General features: G+C 32.8%; 2 protein-coding genes across 8 annotated transcripts; one reads left to right on the top strand and one right to left on the bottom strand.

Moving 5' to 3' along the window:
• Nucleotides 1-63: 63 nt before the first annotated feature.
• On the bottom strand, nucleotides 64-5,681 carry LOC141721660 (putative beta-D-xylosidase 7). Its single transcript, XM_074524667.1, has 6 exons — nucleotides 5,253-5,681; nucleotides 4,057-4,362; nucleotides 3,083-3,252; nucleotides 2,496-2,593; nucleotides 1,096-1,860; nucleotides 64-946 (listed from the first exon to the last, which is right to left on the bottom strand). Exons 1-6 carry the CDS (start codon nucleotides 5,649-5,651, stop codon nucleotides 354-356), a joined length of 2,331 nt encoding a protein of 776 aa, XP_074380768.1. The 5' UTR covers nucleotides 5,652-5,681; the 3' UTR covers nucleotides 64-353.
• Nucleotides 5,682-13,652: 7,971 nt separating this feature from the next.
• On the top strand, nucleotides 13,653-20,633 carry LOC141721662 (putative WD repeat-containing protein C2A9.03). 7 transcript variants are annotated; one of them, XM_074524670.1, is made up of 9 exons: nucleotides 13,653-13,993; nucleotides 14,812-14,979; nucleotides 15,649-15,735; nucleotides 18,862-18,996; nucleotides 19,080-19,190; nucleotides 19,285-19,376; nucleotides 19,473-19,578; nucleotides 19,676-19,762; nucleotides 19,846-20,633. In XM_074524670.1, the coding sequence occupies exons 1-9, from the start codon at nucleotides 13,841-13,843 to the stop codon at nucleotides 20,257-20,259; spliced, it is 1,353 nt and encodes a 450-aa protein (XP_074380771.1). In that variant the 5' UTR covers nucleotides 13,653-13,840; the 3' UTR covers nucleotides 20,260-20,633. The 7 variants fall into 7 exon arrangements, with proteins under 7 accessions (XP_074380771.1, XP_074380778.1, XP_074380772.1 ...); XM_074524677.1 differs by lacking the exon at nucleotides 13,653-13,993 and adding an exon at nucleotides 17,362-17,411 and having other exon boundaries at nucleotides 14,918-14,979; nucleotides 15,649-16,905; nucleotides 17,506-18,996; XM_074524671.1 differs by lacking the exon at nucleotides 13,653-13,993 and adding an exon at nucleotides 16,766-16,905 and having other exon boundaries at nucleotides 14,918-14,979; nucleotides 15,649-16,491.
• The last annotated feature ends 311 nt before the right edge of the window (nucleotides 20,634-20,944 follow it).

A 20,944-nucleotide genomic window follows, 5' to 3' on the forward strand; every position in this document is an offset into this window, starting at 1 on the left:
CTTCTGAGTCTGTTTTTCTGTAAAGCTATTAGTAGTACTTGCTATTGCCTATGAGCAAAGATTAAAGTGATAATTTTCACTGGAATGCATAGTCTTGTGTGCGTCCATATATTCATCAACATAAATATTACAGCATTTTACAATAAACCATGCCGTTGAAGTGGCAAACCCTGATGCAAGATCGTAATGCAAGTAGTTGGGCAAATGTAACTGGGGAGAAATGTGATTACGAAAACTGTTAGTAAAATCCGTTTCAGGTATCCTCTTATTTGAGTGGAACGTTTCTCAACAAAAATCACCACCAAAAAGAACAAGATACTGCCGTTGATCTTAAAACGTAATACTTTTACCCTTTAGTTTAGGATTATCGAGATTGGATATTCAGCATCTCCTACGACAAGATGTTGAGATCCAGCATTAATTAACATCTGACCATTTTCATCCGCTACACTTAGATGCTTGCAAGGATTAAGCGTAAACTCAACAGCTGCTTTCTGCCCTCCATCCAAAGCAACACTCTGAAATCCTACCAACTGCTTCATCGGCATTCCTTCACTGTGCTTGGCCTGTTTAACGAATAATAGAACAGGATGCTTGCCAGCCATTTCCCCGTGATTTTGAACTTCAACAGTGGCAGAGAATCTAGCTTTCTCACATGACTCTGTCCCTAATTCTGAAACCAGCATGTACTGAGCTGAACTTGAATTTGCCAGCCCTTGCTTTACTGATAATGGATTCAAATAATGTTGGCTTTCTGTAACAGAAACGATGTTGTACGAATATCTTGAGTAGCTCAGGCCAAATCCAAATGGATAAACCTTTTTGCCTGTGTAGAATCTGTAAGTGCGTCCTGGATAGCTTTTTGATGGCTGAGGCCGCATTCTCATGTCTGTCATAGGTACTTTGACGAAATCTTTTGGATACCACGTTAAAGGCAACTTTCCTCCTGCAAGACATATATATTGACATATTTACGGTGCAAATTCTCAGGCAGGTACTTTCTCTAACTTTGTAGCTTGGACAGACAAGTTCTCAGATAGTCATCTAAACTATGTATAATGCACGAGATTAACAAACAAAATGTGTGACATTTACCTGGGTTGTGGTCACCGAAGATGATTTCTGCCAGTGCAGTTCCTCCTGCTTCACCTGGGTAGCCTGCCCATAAGATGCCTCCTATCTTGGGATTGTATTTGGCAAATGAAACGTCGACCGGACCTCCACAAAGCAGCACTAGTATCACAGGCTTCTTCGCAGCCTTAGCAACACTGGTGATAAGACTCTGTTGCAACCCAGGAAGCACCAAGTCTACACGGTCGAAGTCCTCCCTCTCTTCATTTTGGTCCAAACCCATGACAAGAATCACATGATCAGCCTTAGTGGCAATATCTACTGCCTCACTGATTGATGCAGATGTACATTTGACAGCATTGCACCCCTTGTTGTAGACTGTGTTTTTCACATAACTCTGAATTGCTGCAAGCACCGTGATTGATCTGCAAGGCGGCCCTGCATAATTTCCAATAAGCGTGTTTGCAGAGTTTGCATTAGGCCCTATCACTGCTAAAGATGAGGTTCTGGTCTTTGACAGTGGAAGTAGCTTTGCCGAGTTTTTCAGCAGGACAATGCCATTTCGAGCTGCTTCAAGGGCCAGAGTCAAGTGCTCCTTTGTACATACTAAATTTGGACCAATATTTCCGTAAATCAGATTCTTGGGGTTGCCATTGAACAGCCCTAGCCTCATTCGAACAACGAAAAGGTTGCGAAGGGCTCTGTCAATCTGCGATACAGGTAATTTTTTCTTCATAACTGCTGATTTGGTGTGGTTCTGTAGGTAAGAACCACAGTTTACATCCATGCCTGTAAATTTTCATATTTGAAATCATTTAAGTGACAATTAAGCTTGAATTACATTAAGTTAAACAAGTTATAAGGTATTTCTGACTTCTAAGTAACTTATAAGTGTTCCACAACATATCCAAAGCTCATTAAAAATGACAAGTGCTGTAGACTTTAGTAGTGAGGCTCCATCTCTGTTATGGACCATGGACCAACTTTAGGTTCATAAACATTTTATATTCCATTCACATGGACACTACTTTTTGATGGTCCAGTTTTGCAGCATTTTCCTTCCTTGGACCATAACAGAATGTTATATGATTATATGAATATTGTAAGTTCAGTTTTTTATATATAATCTGCTGCCTCGCTCCCAGCCAATTGTTATCATTTATGAGAGAGTGTTCGACACGTATTTTAAGATGAATATAAAATATAGTTATATAATAAAAAATTTCTTTTTTGAATAAAAATAAAATATTTAAACTTTTATTCAGAAAAAGAATTTTTTTATTATAGAACTATACTTTCTATTTATCTTAAAATGCGTATCGGACTATCTTAGAAACGATAACAATTAGGAGGGACGGAGGGATTAATAAATAACAATTTTGATTATTGGAGGGGAAAATGATAATTGGCCAAAGAAAAGGTACCAGCTTTGAGAACATCAGCAACTGCATCTTCTGGTTCTTTAGCATATCCTTGAGCATCATGAATTATACTTACTGCATCACAGTCTGATGTTATGTACCTGCTCATTTCATTTCAACCCAGCTTCAGAAGATAAAATATAAAAAAAAAAAAACGAAAATGGACGAAATTTTCACTTTGTTTTTCTATGTACTTTAGTGTCGTGATTTCGTAAATTTTGTTACGTGTAATGTTCTTGTGTTTTTAAGATTCTCGTTCGAATCAAAATCCGTACATATAAACATACCCGCAAAAATTAGTGTCGTGGTTTCGTAAATTTTGTTTTGTGAACTATTCTCACGTTTTTAAGATTCTCGTTTGAATCAAAATCCGTGCATATAAACATACCCGCAAAAATTAGTGTCGTGGTTTCGTAAATTTTGTTTTGTGAACTATTCTCACGTTTTTAAGATTCTCGTTTGAATCAAAATCCGTATATAAAAACATAACCGCTAAAGTTAGTGTTGTGATTTTGTAAATTTTGTTCTGTGAAATGTTCTTACGTTTTGAAGGTTCTAGATCGAATCAAAATCCGTATATATAAACATACCCGTTAAAATTCCACTGGCCGCGAGCAATATTAGTGAGGAGATTATAATCAGCACAATTTGGGACACCATTAACACGATTGTAAGCACACATTATTCCACTAGCTTTGGCTTGTTGGATGCAGCTTTGAAATGGTGGTTGATATGTATCTGCCAAGTCTTGCTTTGTTACCTATATGAAATTTTCGAGAATAAAAAAATAAATACGAATATATTTGAAAACTTAACCACATTTTCAACTAGTCAATGAATAAAAGCAAATGACAAAGAGAATGGAGACACTCAACTTCACTTTACAGTACAAAGAACGCAGCTGCACAATTCTCTGTATTTTAAAGATTAAAGCTTAACCCTAATATACTGTTATTTTTTAAAAAAATTACAAAAACACTTTTTAATTTGCAAAACTACTGTTTTTCAATTTTTTTTGCAAAAATACGGTTTAGGCCACTCTAATCAACTGCATACAACCTTTGACGAGTTTCTACAATTACATGCAGCTCCATTCAGGTAGTTGTATATCTGTTTGATTTTGGTTGATTTCGTATTTTTGTAAAAAAATAATCAGAAAATAGTAAAATTGCAAAAAAAAATTTAGAAAAGTTTATATTTTTGCAAATTTCTCTAAATTTTAATTCAGAAAAAAATTGAAAAATAATAATTCTAACTATATTTTCAAAACTTATAAAAATACGCAAAAAAGGTCAAACATTTAACTAAATATACATTTACTCGTAAATTGGACCAATCTAAAGACACGGCAAAAAAACACGAAGCGCAAATATAGCATGCCTACTGACTTCATAATTAAAATACTGCTGTTAACAAAACCAAGAAGTCAATAACCATAATCACATTTTCCGCAAAACCAATCACACTTTAAAACAAAACAAAAATACAGTTGTAATTTGAACCGACTCGACTCGAACTCGACTCGATACGGAAATAACAATAAGAGAGTAGTGAGGTGACTTACAATAGCATCAAAAGCATAACGAGTGACCCCATGCCACCGATCCAAATCATAAGCAGTAAAATGCTTACAACAAGCTGATGCTTGAAGATGATCACCATCTTTTAGCTTCCCACCTCCGAAACTATCTCCTTGGATTCCTCTAACAAACGAAACTGCGTATTTACCAGTTACTAATGGATCTTCTCCGGGTGTTTCTTGTCCTCTTCCCCATCTTGGGTCTCTAAATATGTTTATGTTTGGTGCCCAGAATGTCATTCCCGTTGCTTCTCCTTCATTGTACACCGCTCTTGCCTCCGTTCCGATTGCCTAAAATGTGATAAAATCTCGATAAATAAATATTTGATAAAAGAATATTTGATAAATAAATATCCCAAATTTTTTTCCAAATCTAATGTGTTATATTAATATTTGACAACCTTCAAATACGAGATCCCGTGTGTATTTATATGCGCCCACGAATCAAAATCAGCCATGTGTCAGCCCCGTCATTTGATAAATTTTTTGGTGGAGATATTTGGAGTAACTCGCAATACTCAATCGTATAATTTCCTTGAATGACTAAATTTTTGTCGGTTCCATTATAATATAAGCACGTGTGATATCGTTTTATTCTCGAAAAATAAATAAAATTTTCGGAAATATTTATTTATTTTATAGAATAAAATAATAATAAATGAAGTAATTTTTAATTTGCGGGGCCCACGAAAGGGTATTGGCCAAGAACTAGAAAATAGGTCTTCAACCACTATATATTCTAAAGCAATGCTACTGAGTCAGCTCGGTACATTATCCGACAACACAGTACTGACTCAACTCGGACTCACTTTATTTTCATATTTCTAAACAAGGGCACTGAATACTCGAGCAACATTAAAATGCTACTGAGTCAACTCGGTACATTATCCTAAAAACAGCAGTCAACTATGACTCACTTAAATTTCATACTGTATTTCTAAAGAAGGGCACTGAATACTCAAGAAACACTCTTAAAATGCTACTGAGTCAACTCGAAGTTAAGTTTAATTTTATACTATTTCTATCACATTGGCATTGAATCAACTTGGAAACACTAGCATTAAGCCAATGTCACTGAGTCAACTCGGTGCAACCTGAACTCATCGCCAATGGCAGTGAGCCAACACGGAGACCCTAACATTATGCTAATACAACTGAGTCAACTCGGTAAAACGACTCACCTGACCAATGCGATACCACAAGTTTGCATCAAAAGAAGCAGCAGTGAGAATAACTTGAGGGAAGCTAGTGGCCCCCACAATCCCGCCAGTAAACTCAACACCTTTCCCCGCATTAGTAATCCCATGCAAAGCCTCAGACCACCACTCATAAGCAGGGATACCGAGTCGAGGTATCCCAGGAGCCGAGTTAACGAGTTGACTCACCTTCTCATCCAATGTAAGCCTTGAAACAAGGTCATTAGCTCGTTGGGTGAATGATAATGAGGTTTTACAAAACGGGTAGGACTTAGTTAGAGGATTGGACGAGTCACATGCATAAGGAGGCTGAGTTGACTCGGTTGAGATGTGAAGAGTCGTGCAGAAAGTGATAGTGAGTAAAAGAGAGAGATGGAAGCTCATTATTGGTTGGTTTAGTGAAGAAAAGTGAATTGAGAATGTTTTGAAAAGTGGAATATATAGAGGACTAGACCAACAGATTTTATCTTTGTTTTTATTTTTGCGAATATAAACAAAAATCTTATGTAGATGGAAATATATAATGCCCACATGCTTTATCTTGTGCGGAGGTGATATCCGAGTCGAATCGGCTCGGCTCGAGTTCCTGAATCGTGTATAAATTTTTACAATATTATTGCCGATCAATATATGTTAATTTTTTTAATATATATCAAGTGTTTATTATTACGAGTGTGGATTATTATTTAGAAATTACATATCAAATATAACTCATACACGTATGATATTATACACGATATTCAAACCTGTAACGGGAACATGTGTTCAACCTGCACCAACCTTTTATTAGTAATATCTAGCAATAGTACAAAGTCTAATGGGATGGTTTTGCAAACGCGGCATGTATATGATCTTGTGAAAAAATGATAAAAATAACTTCAAATATGGACCTATGGACCTGGTGAGGTTTCGGTGACAATTGAGCCGAACTCGAACTCAAATTATATATTCGAATTTTTTTAACGAATCATACTCGAGCTTCGAATTACTCTTGACTTGTAACATCTGCGAGCCCTATCACGTCTTTATTGATTTTAAATTTTATCCATTATAAACACAATTATATATAAGCATTTTTATGTATATTTAATCATATCGATTTCGAGTCGAATCCATATTTTTTTAGCTTTTGTCAGTATTTATTTAAATCAATTTGAGCTTTTCAAGCTGAACATGAATATATCATACATTTTTTAGCTGAGCTCAAAAATATCGAAATTTTTACGAATCGAGTTTCGAATTTGAAATTGAAACCTCACTCGAACCCAAATCTCACATGTGGAGCAATTTTTTTGTTGTTTATCGCTAAGCATGTTGAGAAATTTTTTGCCCTACTAATTCCACATTTGCTAAATAAAGTTATGAAATAGCAAAATTTATGAACAAAGGACCCTCCTTCCGATAGAGGCCCTAGATAATAAACACATACTACAATGACGGCTCACTTGTAAATCTAACAGTGCAAGTCTGCAATCGGCCCATTCATGCATTATTAGATTTGTCACTGAACAGTAAACAACACAAACCGGGTACAGCTTCGTTTCGTGTATTCGAGGATAAATTGGAAATCATTACTAAATTTAGTCGTATAATTTTATATTTGTGTATCGAAAAGGTCAACTAAAATCCATAATTTTTGTATCGTGTACAAAATTAATGGCTCTAACAATTACTCCCTCCGTCCCAGTTGGTTCTTAACATTTGAAATGCGGTGTTCGACACGTATTTTAAGTTTCTTATCTAATATAGTTGCATAATTTATTTTTAGGATTTTTCTTTTCTGAATAAAAATTGGAACATTTAAGTTTTATTTAAAAGAATTTTTTTTAAGCAACTATGGTAAATAAAAGTTTTAAAATATGTGTTAAATACTCTATTTTAAACTAGCTTATAATCCGTGAGATACACAGTTTTTAAAATTTACTTGTTTTATTTTTTTTAATTTTATAAATTTAGTATTGAATTTTTTAATGTACAGAACTTGTTACTAAAGTTATGATGCTTTTATTTATATTGTTATTATTTTTTTATAGTTTGTTACAATATTGTTTGAACAAATATGCAGATATTGAGATATACATATATTGAAATTAATTATTTTTTATCATGTATATTATATAGCTATATATAGTAAAATATTTAATCATATTACAGTTATATTATTGGATCATATTTTAATATTTGCGGATTAGTAGAACTATCATTTTATATTTATGATTGGTTGAACTTTTAATCATTAACTATCTAGGATCGTATTCGGAAATTGTGTCGTATCGTGTTTGAATAGTATTAGAATGATGTGATCATTTTCTATTCATGATTGTATTAATAATTTTTTTAAGGGGGTTTTAGAGGTTTTATATTTTATAATAAGATATAAAAAGAGATATTTTATTACTATTTTATTTAGTTTAGGATGCCTATTTATTTTTGGTTTAAATCTTGTGTTCTATTCAATTTAGAATATCGTAAGATATAATAAAAGTATTTTATTATTACTCTATTTAATTTAAAATGTCTACTTCTTTTTGGTTTAAAACTAATATTCTATTCAATTTAGAATACCTCGTTGATTATAGAAGGCTTTATAAGGGATTAGGAGTCATAAAGTATTTACACTTTTATTATTATATCTATTTTATAATCTAACGGTTAGGATGTTATCTTTTATGATTCAACGGTTGAGATTTGAGATTGTTTTGGTTGTACAAGATCATAACTACTAAATATTTAGATAGGATCCCCTTATGTATATTATATAATAAGGATATATCTAGGATCGAATTCGGAAATTGTGTACTATCGTGTTTGAATAGTATTATAATGATGTGATTATTTTTTATTCATGATTGTATTAATAATTTTTTTAATGGGTTTTAGAGGTTTTATATTTTCTAATAAGATATAAAAAGAGATATTTTATTACTATTCTATTTAGTCTAGGATGCCTATTTATTTTTGGTTTAAATCTTGTGTTCTATTCAATTTAGAATATCATAAGATATAATAAAATATTTTATTATTACTCTATTTAATTTAGAATGTCTACTTCTTTTTTGTTTAAATCTTATATTCTATTTAGTTTAGAATACCTCATTAATTATAGAAGGCTTTGTAAGGGATTAGGAGTCAGAAAATATTTACACTTTTATTATTATATCTATTTTATAATCTAACGGCTAGGATGTTATCTTTTATGATTCAACGGTTGAGATTTGAGATTGTTTTGGTTGTACAAGATCATAAGTACTAAATATTTACATAGGATCCCCTTATGTATATTATATAATAAAGATATAATGTTAAAAATACATTCTAACGGAAAGAATATTTATCTAATTATATGGCCTATTTTAGCTCATATGCGCATGTACCAAAGTGAACTACGATTTCATCTCTCTTTAAAAACACCTGCCGATTTTCATTTTGGGCCCTGGTCCAGATTTCGGCCCATGATGATTTCAAAAGGGCTTCATTGTTTGAAGTGCAGAACTTTGAAGGGCATCAACAATAGAGCCTGTAGCCCAAAATATCACATTATCAGGCCTGGAGCAAAGAATAAGCCCCTTAACATTTATGTTTCTCAATTACGTGGCCACATGAAATGGCCTCCAAGATATTCTCTATTTGTTATGATAATTCTCAAAGAATAAGCCCCTTAACATTTATGATAATTCTTATATCTTCTTTATAATTTGTACGGTCCTAGAGCAACTCCAAGATATTCTCTATTTGTTATCATAAGATGTAATTTAAGGAATGGAGCTAAAAAATGTGCTCCAACAGAGAGTCCTTATTTCACTAATATCTTTCTTCCATTACTTATAAATAACTAATCTACCCCTTCTTCTTAGCAAATGCTAACTTTCATTTAATAATATAATATTATAACACTTTTTTTCGCTCTCTATAATGTATTATGTAGTGTATTAAAAGTATTTTTAGTAATATAATATCAAATAAGGAATATTGTTGGAACTCAAAATCCTTATCAATGTTCTAAATTACTAAGATTTAATATTTTATATTATATATAAAGAATGAACTATCACTCTATTGGAGTTGCTCTTATAGATCATTTACGTCAAAATCTACAAAGAACATTTTTCTTGATGAATTTGTCAAAAAATTCAAACTTAAGAAAACAATTTTACTAATTTTGAATATCTTTTGTAAGCATAAATGTATCTATATAGATAAATTTTGATCGTCTAACAATTGTATTATTGAAAATTAGATATATTCGGTTGCTCGATAGATTATTCTTCTCCTTCTGTTTTTTAATATATGAAGTTTAATTTTTCGGCACATACATTTAGAAGGTTTGACCACATAACTAAAATCTTTATATATTTTTTAAAAAAATTTATATAAAAATACTATATTAAAATTTATTCACAAGGAAATTATTTGAGAAAAACAATTTTAATTATATGGTCAAATCTCTAAACATCTATGTCAAAAAAGTGAAATATTTTGCAGGATATTACGTGAGTCCGTAGGACACACCCGAAGGTAACGGCTGCGAGTTACCTCCGATATTATAAGTCAAATATTTTATACTATATTATAATAAATGAATAAAATTTCGGCAGCTCGAATTTGCTAAAAATATTTGACCCTTACTATAAATTATATTTTAATTCAAACTCTATTTAAGTCATTAAAAAGTATATTGTAAGCCAAATTATAGAATGTGACTTCTGATTTTCATTTTCTGATTGATATTAATATTGATATTGATATTGATATTGACTATCGATCTTAATTCTTAATGCACACATACCCAATTTGGACACACCCATCCGTTTTTCCCAATTAGCCTAGACCAAATCCTGTCAATTTACAAAATCGTCGATGCTCCTTAATTTTACGGATTCGCGGTGGGCCCCGCGAGCCTTAGGCATTAAATTCCAATGATTTATTAATTATGTTTGATATTTTTACTTCATTATTTTTAGCATCTATTTGGTTTTAAAATCAAATACCATTTTGAATTAAAATATTTTTTTTTTTATAATTTTCCAACTAAAGCACCCATGTTTTCAAATATACCAAGGGCGTTTTTATTTAATAAAATATTTAATAACATATGATCAATCGACTCTTTCAACTAAAATATGTTTTTTTGTTAGTTAAAACATCTCCTTTTCAAAAATATCACGGACAATTCGATTTAATAAAATAATATAATTATTAATTTTTCATTAAAATAACAAATTTGCTAATTTTTCGAAATAACACATGTAACTCTATTTAATTCCATTCCAAATCAATTTAAAAATAAAGTAATATTAAAAAGATCTTGTATCACAAAGGATAAAAACATAAAGTTTACTTAGAGCATCTCCAATGTTTGTTGGCTAAAATGATTGACTAAATAGTGTGAAATACTAATTATCTAAAATTTACTGAGTCTCTAAAAAATTTTTGTTCATTGGATTTGCCTATAATAATTAGTTATATTTTAAAAATAATATGTTATCATTATTTCAAGTTGTTATAAATGGGATATTTTATTTTGATATATTAATATATACAGGTTTGTAGAGATTACAAAAATATGGCTAAGTCAGGAGGTAACTATGTTCTTAGCTAAGGGTTTTTATATATATTTTTTTGATTAAAATATAAAAAGTTAAATGTTTGATTGTCGATTGATCGGTACTTACTAAATTTACTTAATTATCTTTATTTTATAATTATATATTATACAATGATAAAATAAACGTGTATCGTTTGGGTTATATATCTGGTCAGTGTGAGGTTTTTTCAGGGCAGGGATTAGTGTCATTAATTAATTTTAATATTAACACGTATGGGTAGTAGGTGCCCTACTGTCCAACAACCAAGATTACAAATCCTGATCCACTATATTTATTGAAAGTTAATGTAAAGTATAACGGGTTTTATAATGTGTGCCAAATGACACACAATAAGCAATAACTCGCATGAGTTTGGTGCAGTTTGATTGGTTTTCTAATTATAAATATTGATGGACCCCTACATTTATAACAACCCCATCAATAAAAATGCACCAAATTCATAAAATTTAGGGTGAAGGACAAATTTAGCCTATTTTTATATAAAATTAACAAAAATGACCAATTTTTAAAAAGTTAGCCAACTTTGGCAGATAAGATACCCAACTGTCAGTGGAATATTCACTCTTATCGTATACAAACTGCCATGGAGTGTATCGTATACAAATTGGAATACCCAACTGACAGTGGAGTATTCAATCGGCTAAACTTGACCACTTTTTTCGGAATTACTATTTTTGTTAAATATTTTTATAAATCAGCTATTTTTGTCATTTTTTCTAAAATTTAGTATTTATGCACATTAGAAAGAGTATAATTATGCACTCACCTGATATGCAACAGTAGTTCATCATTCTATCTCTATGTGATCCCTCTGGTTTGTATTTTTTTTTAATTTTTTCTTGTTCTGAATTAATATATATATATAAATTTTAGTTCAGAAATTTTTTTGAAATATGTTAAATTTAACTATAGTCTCTTGATTCTGTGTCCTCAGCCACTATAATGAATAATTTTTATTCATTATAATGAATTTAAGAGCAATGTGCATGTGGTGGGAAGCTATTTATAAGCTGAACCACTAAATTAGATATTTTCTTGATTCTGTGTCCTCAGCCACTAACAAAGCATATACAACTTAAAAGCTTGAAAGTAATGTATTTATAAAAAAAAAATAGTACCAAACCTGCACTGTTTTTACGTATTTCGAGATTTCTATAAAATGTAGTTTCATAATATTTTTTTATTTTTTTTAATAAAAATTTAAACATGAAACTTTTATTCAGAATTTCTTTTTTAAAAAAGATCGTGAAATTATATTTTAAAGTAATATTAAAAAACGTGTCAAAAAATGTATAAAATTCAATAGCACGGTGGAGCAGCAACTAGTAATATCAGTTTATTCCAACACATGTATCACATAATTATCTAAGAATATAATAATAGCAACGTATGGTCAAAATGATTAAATTAAATAATTAAAAGATAGTGATAAGTAGGCCCTACCATCCAAGTGGTCGGTACGTAAGGTAAGCTTGCCGTGAACCTCCGTAACGCCGTCAAATAAATTTTATTATTTTATCTTTCCCAACCATTTCTTTACACTTTTTTTTTTGAGGTGTCCCATCCAATTCTTTACGTTTCCCACCACTTTCCCAATTTTTTCTCCCTTTTCACACTACTTTTACTCCACTGTCTTTCTTTTATATATTAAAAATCAATGAATCCCACCACTTCACTCATTTTTCTTTCTCTTTTTCACCACTTTATACACATTTCTTAGTTTCTGTGCCCAAACCAAATGTAAAGAATTGGTCGGGACGGAGGGAGTATAATTTAAATTTTGAGTAATATCTGAGTCATAGTTTATTCCGGTTTTGTGGTCTGAGACGCCTGCATGTATCTAGAATATATCCACGTGTGAGGATAGTCTGCTGCCACGTTTTATATAACTATTTAAATATTATTAGGTGTCACTTTGATGTTTGGATTTGCATCTTTTAATGAAAAATAGGATCATCGCGGCCGATGTTACGATTACCGACTTTACTAATTAATCACCCGATTAGTTTTTTTAATATATTTTTTTTAATTAATAAAAATATCCAAATTCATGTTTTAAATAAAGTTGTATTAGTACTTTTTTATTTGAAAATAATACTATTTTTTAACATTTATTTGTGAAAATACAGTATCATGCAACTCGATTTAACTGGATACAAACCAGCGCAACTCTATATAATACTCCATCCGTCCATGAAAACGTTTCATATTTATATTGAACACGTTTGTTAATGTACACTTTTAATTGTTAATATTTTTAATTTCGTATTAATATTAAATATAAAATTTTATTGTATTAAATTATTCATAAATACGAATCCAAAAAAATCAGACATGACTATGTTTGATCTTATAAATTCGACGTAAATTAGTAGTCAATAGCTTATCATGAATACTACGAAAAGTCAAAACGAGAAGATCATTTTGGGACGGAGGGAGTATAATGCAACCTGAAAGTCAATTAAAAAAAATTAGATTGAACTAATTGCATATATGTTTGATTATAATTACATATCTATTTGATTATAGTTGCATCGTACTTTTATAAATATTTTCATAATATAGTAAAATTACAAAAAAACATAGAAAATTAAGTACTTTCATTAATTTCTCTTAAATTAATCATACATTATTTCTTAAAAAAGTTCCTAAGAATGCCACAAAAATCAGACATACTCTAGAATAGGAAGCGGGACCCACAGTTAGACGGGAAATTTAACAGAGCTGGAATCGAGGAAAGAAAAAGGAAAGATAAACAGATAACGTACAGCAGGTGATGTGGAACCCACACGGGGCCGACATCACTATAGTTGTAATGGTCTTCATCATAACCATGGCTAACGAAGCAGCCCTCTCAATTTGCACATCAATTTCCAGAGAGAACGAGAGACAGGAGAGAGATTTATATACTAGGAGAGAGAGAGATAGGAGAGAGACATACAGGAGAGAGAGAGAGAGAGGAGAGAGATGGCAGGGGAGTACGTGAACAATGAGCTGGACAACATGGTATCTAGCTACTACAACTCTGCTACTGCTGATTTTGAGTTTGATTCATCTTCAGACAGTGAAGATTCACTTGTTCATCATGATGACGATGATGACTTTTTCTCTTTTGACCAAGTACTCCTCTCTCTCTCTCTCTCTCTCCCCCTCCCTCCCTCCCCCCCCCCTCTCTCTCTCTCTCTCTCTCTCTCTCTTCTTTTTAACTGATTATTTGTATGCTAAAATGATTTGCAAGAACATGATATGATACTGTTACATACATGATATGATACTGTTACATAGAATTGTGAATTATGATTAAACTAAAAACTGACAGCTTATTCAGCCCTTATTATTGATAATCCAGTGGTTTATGTAAATTATAGCACTGCAATTGAAATTAGTGATTTGTAAATTAACATTATCGCAACTATAAATTTACGGTTTTTAGTGACTATATAAATAGGAATGATAGTTTTTTTGCTAATTAACTACACACGCATATGCAAGGGATCGAACTACTGACCTCTCGCAGGGGTACAAGAGCTCAACCACTGCACGAACACTTCGTTGGCAGGAATGATAGTTTTTTGTTCTTACAATTAGTTTGGTGATTATATGACTAAAAGTTTTACAAGTCAACCTCCTTTTTTAGGGGTTGTGTAGTTCAGGGAGAAAATGGTGTAGTATTATAACCTATAGTATAGTGACTTCTGACTATACTATAGTCTTAATTTTCGGCTTTTAGTTTAGATTTCTTCATTTGATTCTGACTTGGCTTGCTGAGTGTAGTAGCTAGGAACAAGATACTGTTTTATAACAAACTGATTTCAAAATACATGAAGTTGTGTTCTTTTGTTAATTGAAAGTAGTTTGTCTTTTTACTTGGCAAAAAAAAAGAGAGTAGTTTGTCCTTTAATAATTAGTGGTCTGATCAATATGATGGATATTTACAGAGCAAGCAAAAGACGGATACGTCTGCTATGGAAGCTAGAAATGGCAAAGATATTCAGGGGATTCCGTGGGAGAGGCTTAATTTCTCCAGAGACAATTACCGCGAAACAAGACTTAGTCAGTATAGAAATTATGAGAGCCTCTCTCTCCCTCGCGGAGAGCTTGAAAAGGTTCTACTCTATCAACATTCTATAAAGATCAATTATCTTTAAAATTGCTTATTTAGTGCATGGTTTTTCATCATTTTAGATGAGTTAGTAGAGTTTAAAGAATATGTGATTCTAGCAATGAACTTCAACTAGGGAATGCTATGTTATTACTCAAAACTAAGTGATATTCAAGTTGAAAATTGGACTTGAAAGAATGTTATAGCTGTCTATATTTACCTATTAACCAAGTTGTAAATTTCAAAAAAAGCTAATTAATTTGCTTTCAATACCGAATATTTTTTATCCCTAGAAGTATAGGGCTCTCTCTAAGTTAAATGATTTGCTTACATGTATGTTTACCTGTTCTTTTTGTGCTACATGGTTGAACCAGAATACACCTACTCCTTTTCGACTCTCAAATAAAAAATTTGAAGTTGCCAATAGCATAGTGTTATAGTAATAATTCAGAAGAAAAAGTTGCATAAATTATGGCCCCTCTCTGGAGATAACCTTGTTGCTGATCAAAATAACAGTTAATCAAGTTGTAATCTTCTTGTATAAGAAATTCCTGTGAGTATAAATTAATGAGTTATGCTAAATTTAATTTTTCTGAAGCAGGTGTTGTAGAGCTTTTGACGAAATCCACCAATAGAAATCCTAATGCTCTTATTTGTAAATCTTTTTTTACAGGACTTTAATAAAGTAGAGAAGGGCCATCATTTCTACGACTTCCAGTTCAACACAAGGCTTGTGAAGTCTACCATTGTACATTTTCAGGTAGCGTGATCTCCATAATATTCCATATAGAACTGTACTTTTGACCAAGTTGCATCATATCTTGTGTTCTCAGAGTCATATTATTTAGCAACCTCTGTCCTTAGACAACGAGGTCATTTTGTGTATACTTATATTTGTTACTTCGGAAGTTTCAATTTTGGGTTGTGCAGTTTATTAGTTCTCTCATATCATTGCATTCTTTGCTCATTATGTTCAACGATATCGAAATTAGGTTTTGCATTGAGTACAACCAAACTTAATACTACAAGTCCCACAAAATTTAGTTATTGCAGTCTTACTTTTTTACTACCTAGCGGCTGTTCCGAATGAGAGCACATTCAGTAGTCTAGTTCATCATTTTCCATATTACTTAACTAGTGCAGCAATATTTACTACTGGATTTTTGGTAATGATCATTGTAGACTTTGGTACCTGGTGCCGTTACATTTTAACACTACTTGTACTAAATATAATATTTTTTTCTACTATCTATATAGATTTTATCATGCATATTCACGTAATTAGTTTTGCAGCTGTTGTACTATTAGCCTTCTTATAGTATCTCTGATCTGATACCCGATTCCTCCTTTGGAAGTTATGGAGTATAAAAGTACCAGGTCAATCTTAAAACTTGATTTGGTATGATATGCTCCATTGATAACATACTTGTACACACTAGCTCAAGGTGGCGCATACATCCTGTTTAACTAGTTGGACAAACTCCATTTTGCTTGAGGAGAAACTTCTTCTAGGCTGGTGAGTTATATAATTAACGTAGTTCACTTTGTCAAAACTATTATCAAGATTACATCAGGCTTATTAAGTAGGATACTATTGTTCTAGCTGATGGGGCAAGGGTTTTTGCTAGCTGTATCGTTTCTTCCAGAGCTTGATGTTTCTCTTGAAGAAAGATACAGCATCAAATTTCTTCACAAGCATCAACTGCATTTAATAATTTTGTATTTGTTTGACCCGGTTCAATCAAATTAATTTGAACCGGGTTTGTATTTACTAAATCCTTTTTGTGCAGATTATTACACTTGCCACACATGATTTTTTGTTACATTTAAAGATCTTTACCTGAGAGGTACCATCTTGAATGCGTTCGAGTTGGTTTTCAACAGCTGAGCAATTTATGAGCTCCAAGTTATTGATATGAAACAAAGAAGGGTGAGGGGATTACTTGATTATAATTTATACATTTTTTAAGTGGTTAGATTTCTGATTTCCCCGCTTGATTCTTTTTAGTTGGTTAGATAGCAACTATGTAGATGTGGCTCTTGATAGAACAGACATTAAATAGAAATTGGAGAGATAACAGTCTTTAGTGAACTCTATATATAGCTCTTCTCTTTATTATTAAGAATAATCCAGTGCTAAATATATAAATGTAATATGTGGGGTGCAAAATCATCATCGTATTTGTAGGGGAGCATGTTGTTTACACATTTAAAGTAGCCTGCAAGTCAAAATTGTTTTGACAGCAAATTTACATGAGCCTAGAGCTTATTACTTCTCTCTTCCTCCCCTTTCCCCCCTCCTCATTTTTATTATTGTTTAGTATGGCTTTTAACTTAACTAATGTGGCAGGGGATATATTTATATTTGTTTCGGCCTTGTACGCAGGTGGAGTTAAGTTTGAGCAGCTGGTGTAATAGAGATGTATTGTTCATATGGTACAGTGGGGATTTGACATGAGGAGTTTGTCAGGCTCTAGAGTATTAGTTTTTTTTTTTATAAAAATAATTTAATCCCGTCAAATTATTTTAGTGGTCTAGTGCATACACATACACAATATGATTTTGGAGCAGTTTCAGTTCCATCCTACCTCATACTTACAAGGATTTATCACATGGAAGTAGCTTGGTCTTTATCAGTGCTATCATATATGCACTCTGATAATTTATTCTTTCGTGGTAAGCGATAATTTATTATACATGATACCATACGTTTAACTTCTTTAGCTCTATCTTTAAGTGTTCATTTATCATGCATTTAATTTACATACGTAAATCAAGCTGGTAAGGATTGTTGCAGCTATTAGTTGGGTGTTATAGGATGCATTTCATCACGCATTCTACGTTGTACCTAATGGTTATACGTTGTTGCTATTCTATCTGTGGGATCTTTCATCTCATTCGTATTAATGGGATCTTTCATCTCATGTCCAATCTTCACTTGGTTTATGTGATGGTTGCTTATATGATCATGGGCGTGCTTGTACATGAAATAACTTATTTCTGCCTGTTTGCTATTTTTACTTTTTCAATGTCAAGCCTCTTAATCTCTATTTGTATTCAGTTCAAATTTTTTATTTACTAGTATAGTAGAATGGTTTGATTGCATTCAATGCATGTTTTCATCATTCTTCTGTCCTTGAGTGCTTGCTGTAGTTGTACTTGTTACTTAATGAGGGTGACACGGTTTAAGTATCACAGCTGCAATATTTGCGTTTAAAGGTCATCTTCCAAGTCTTCCAAGTTAATACACCAGCTATGCTCAGCATGTGTATCCTTTGACACTTGGAAGTAGCAGACATTGTTTCTACTGGTCTATGTTAACCGGATGCAGCTAAAAGCGTCCAACACGGATACGTGCCCAAGCGTCGGACTCGGCAATATTTTGAAAATTTTACATATTTTTGAACTAAAATAGGTGTACTTTCCGTACCAATGTCCTAGTGTCGAGTCTCCAATACGGGTACTTGAGGAAAAATTGAAGAGTCGGGGTAATATAGCTACTGGAAGCATATACCTAGGGCTAGAACTGACAGTGTAGGGCTTTTTTGATTTGAACTCTGTATTAAGTGTGAGAATTCTGGGGACGTGATGTTTATGAGAGCGTCCTCTTGTAGGTATCGACTGGTGCCTCTACAAAATTGTCCCTATATGTACATGATGATGGGACATATCTTCTGATAATTAACAGAAGAAGTTTATTTGAGATTTATCCTTAACATGTCTGGAAAGCTATCAGAAATTGTATAGTAGCATCTTGACACTGCATATTAGTACTGCTTGTTTGTAAAATCAATCTGAGGTTATTGACTTGTAACTTTATATATACCGAAACAATATGTAGCTCCTGGTTTTTACCTTTTGGTTCTCTTTTTTCTTTATTTTCCAGTTGAGGAACTTGTTATGGGCAACCTCTAAGCATGATGTGTACCTTATGCAAAACTACTCAGTAATGCACTGGTCTTCACTTCTTCAGAGAGGAACGGAAGTACTCAATGTTGCTAAGCCTGTTGTACCGACTCTGGTGGGTAACATAAATAATATTTTTAATAATTTGCTTCATATCATGATGTGCTAAATACTGAGGAGCCAAGATTTCTTTCACAGACATATCCCGGTTCTCTAGGCCAGTCTCTTTCGCGAGTGCAGATTAGTACAATGGCTGTTAAAGACAATCTGCTGGTTGCTGGTGGATTTAAAGGAGAGCTTCTCTGCAAAGTAAGAATAAGGTTTTTAGATATAATTTAAAAATATTAGTCTGATACTATTCTAATACATGTAATAATTATTATCTCCTATATTTGCTTGACAGTCCTTGGACCAATCTGGAGTTGCCTTCTGCACGAAGTTAGCCACAGATGAAACTGCTATAACAAACAATGTGGATATATACCATAATACTGAGTAAGTGTTTGATTATTTGGTGGCCATAATACATTTGAGAGATTGCTGCAAGGTGTCTTATTTCAACTAATTCATCCTTTGGTGACATGCTTGCAGTGGCTCGATTAGGTTAATGACTGCCAACAACGATTCTCAAGTTAGAGTCTTCGATACTGTGAATTTTGCTTGTACTAATCATTTCACTTTCCCCTGGTCCGTAAATGTAAGAGCTTCTTTTAGATAAACATTCAATATTGCCAACCTATCATTTTCCAGTGATTTTTTTGTTCTAAAATAGTTTTTGTAATCATTTCTTGCAGAACACATCGGTTAGCCCTGATGGAAAATTATTCTCTGTTCTCGGAGACAGTGCAGAATGTTTGGTGGCCGACGCACAATCAGGGAAGGTTGGTTGCTTGAGCTGCTAGTTAAAAATCTTGTAATAAAATGCTATGGCATTGTTCGTTCTCATTCATTAATCTTTCTGCAGGTTGTTGGGACACTTAAAGGACATCTTGACTACTCCTTCACCTCAGCTTGGCATCCTGATGGAAATATTTTAGCGACCGGGAATCAAGACACCACTTGCAGGCTGTGGGACATGAGGAACCTCTCACAATCTCTATCTGTTCTCAAGGGAAGAATCGGGGCAATTAGAGCGATAAGTTTCAGCTCAGATGGCCAGTTTATGGCTACAGCAGAGGCTGCAGACTTTGTTCATATTTATGATACAAAGTCCGGTTACTCCACAGAGCAAGAGATTGATCTTTTTGGGGAGATTGCTGGAATATCGTTCAGTCCGGACACAGAAGCACTATTTATTGGCATTGCAGACCGGACCTATGGTAGCTTATTGGAGTATAACCGAAAAAGATATCGATATTACCTCGATTCTTTCATCTAGTCTGCATACTAGGGAGGGGAAAAGTCGGCTGTAGCGGAAGTTTTACGATGGTCCCGGAATGTGTAGTTACATATGAGCAGCAAGGTTCCGACCATTCCAGTATGATATGGTAGAGGTCATCTCAGTTTTTTTTCCACTGAAATCGTCCTGGGGCTTGTTTTGAACAGTTTGATCCTAATAAAAGAGAATAGTAATGTATAGCACAATGTTTATGCAAAACACTTATATGGGCACTGTTTTTTGTTATATAGTTCAGATAAGATATACAGTATATATAGAACTACAAGTATTTGTTTCTTCAGTTGTAAATATGCATTTTTGTAATGTGTATTTGAAATTATGTGTTAATATTAGAATATAGATCCGGTTGGGCATTCCTCTAATAACTGAAAATTTTAGATGAGCTGGTTACTCAACATGATATTAGAGTTTAGGTTCGACTCCCCGTCATTTCGAATATTCTCACAATTTATTATGGACAGGAAAGATAAAGTTATGTTCCCAAGATGGGTGGTCGTTATGTTCCCAAGATGCGTGGTCTTATACATCTACGAAGCTGCAACAAGCAGCTCCGTGTTTCGCACGAGTTATCGATTAGTACAAATTTACAATAGGTTTTCTTTACTCGCACCTCCAAATTTTACCCCTTTGCAAGACTAGAAGAGTCCATTGTGAGAGAAGTTTT

This window comes from Apium graveolens, chromosome 4 (assembly GCF_009905375.1).
Source record: "Apium graveolens cultivar Ventura chromosome 4, ASM990537v1, whole genome shotgun sequence".
NCBI classification, from domain to species: domain Eukaryota; kingdom Viridiplantae; phylum Streptophyta; class Magnoliopsida; order Apiales; family Apiaceae; genus Apium; species Apium graveolens.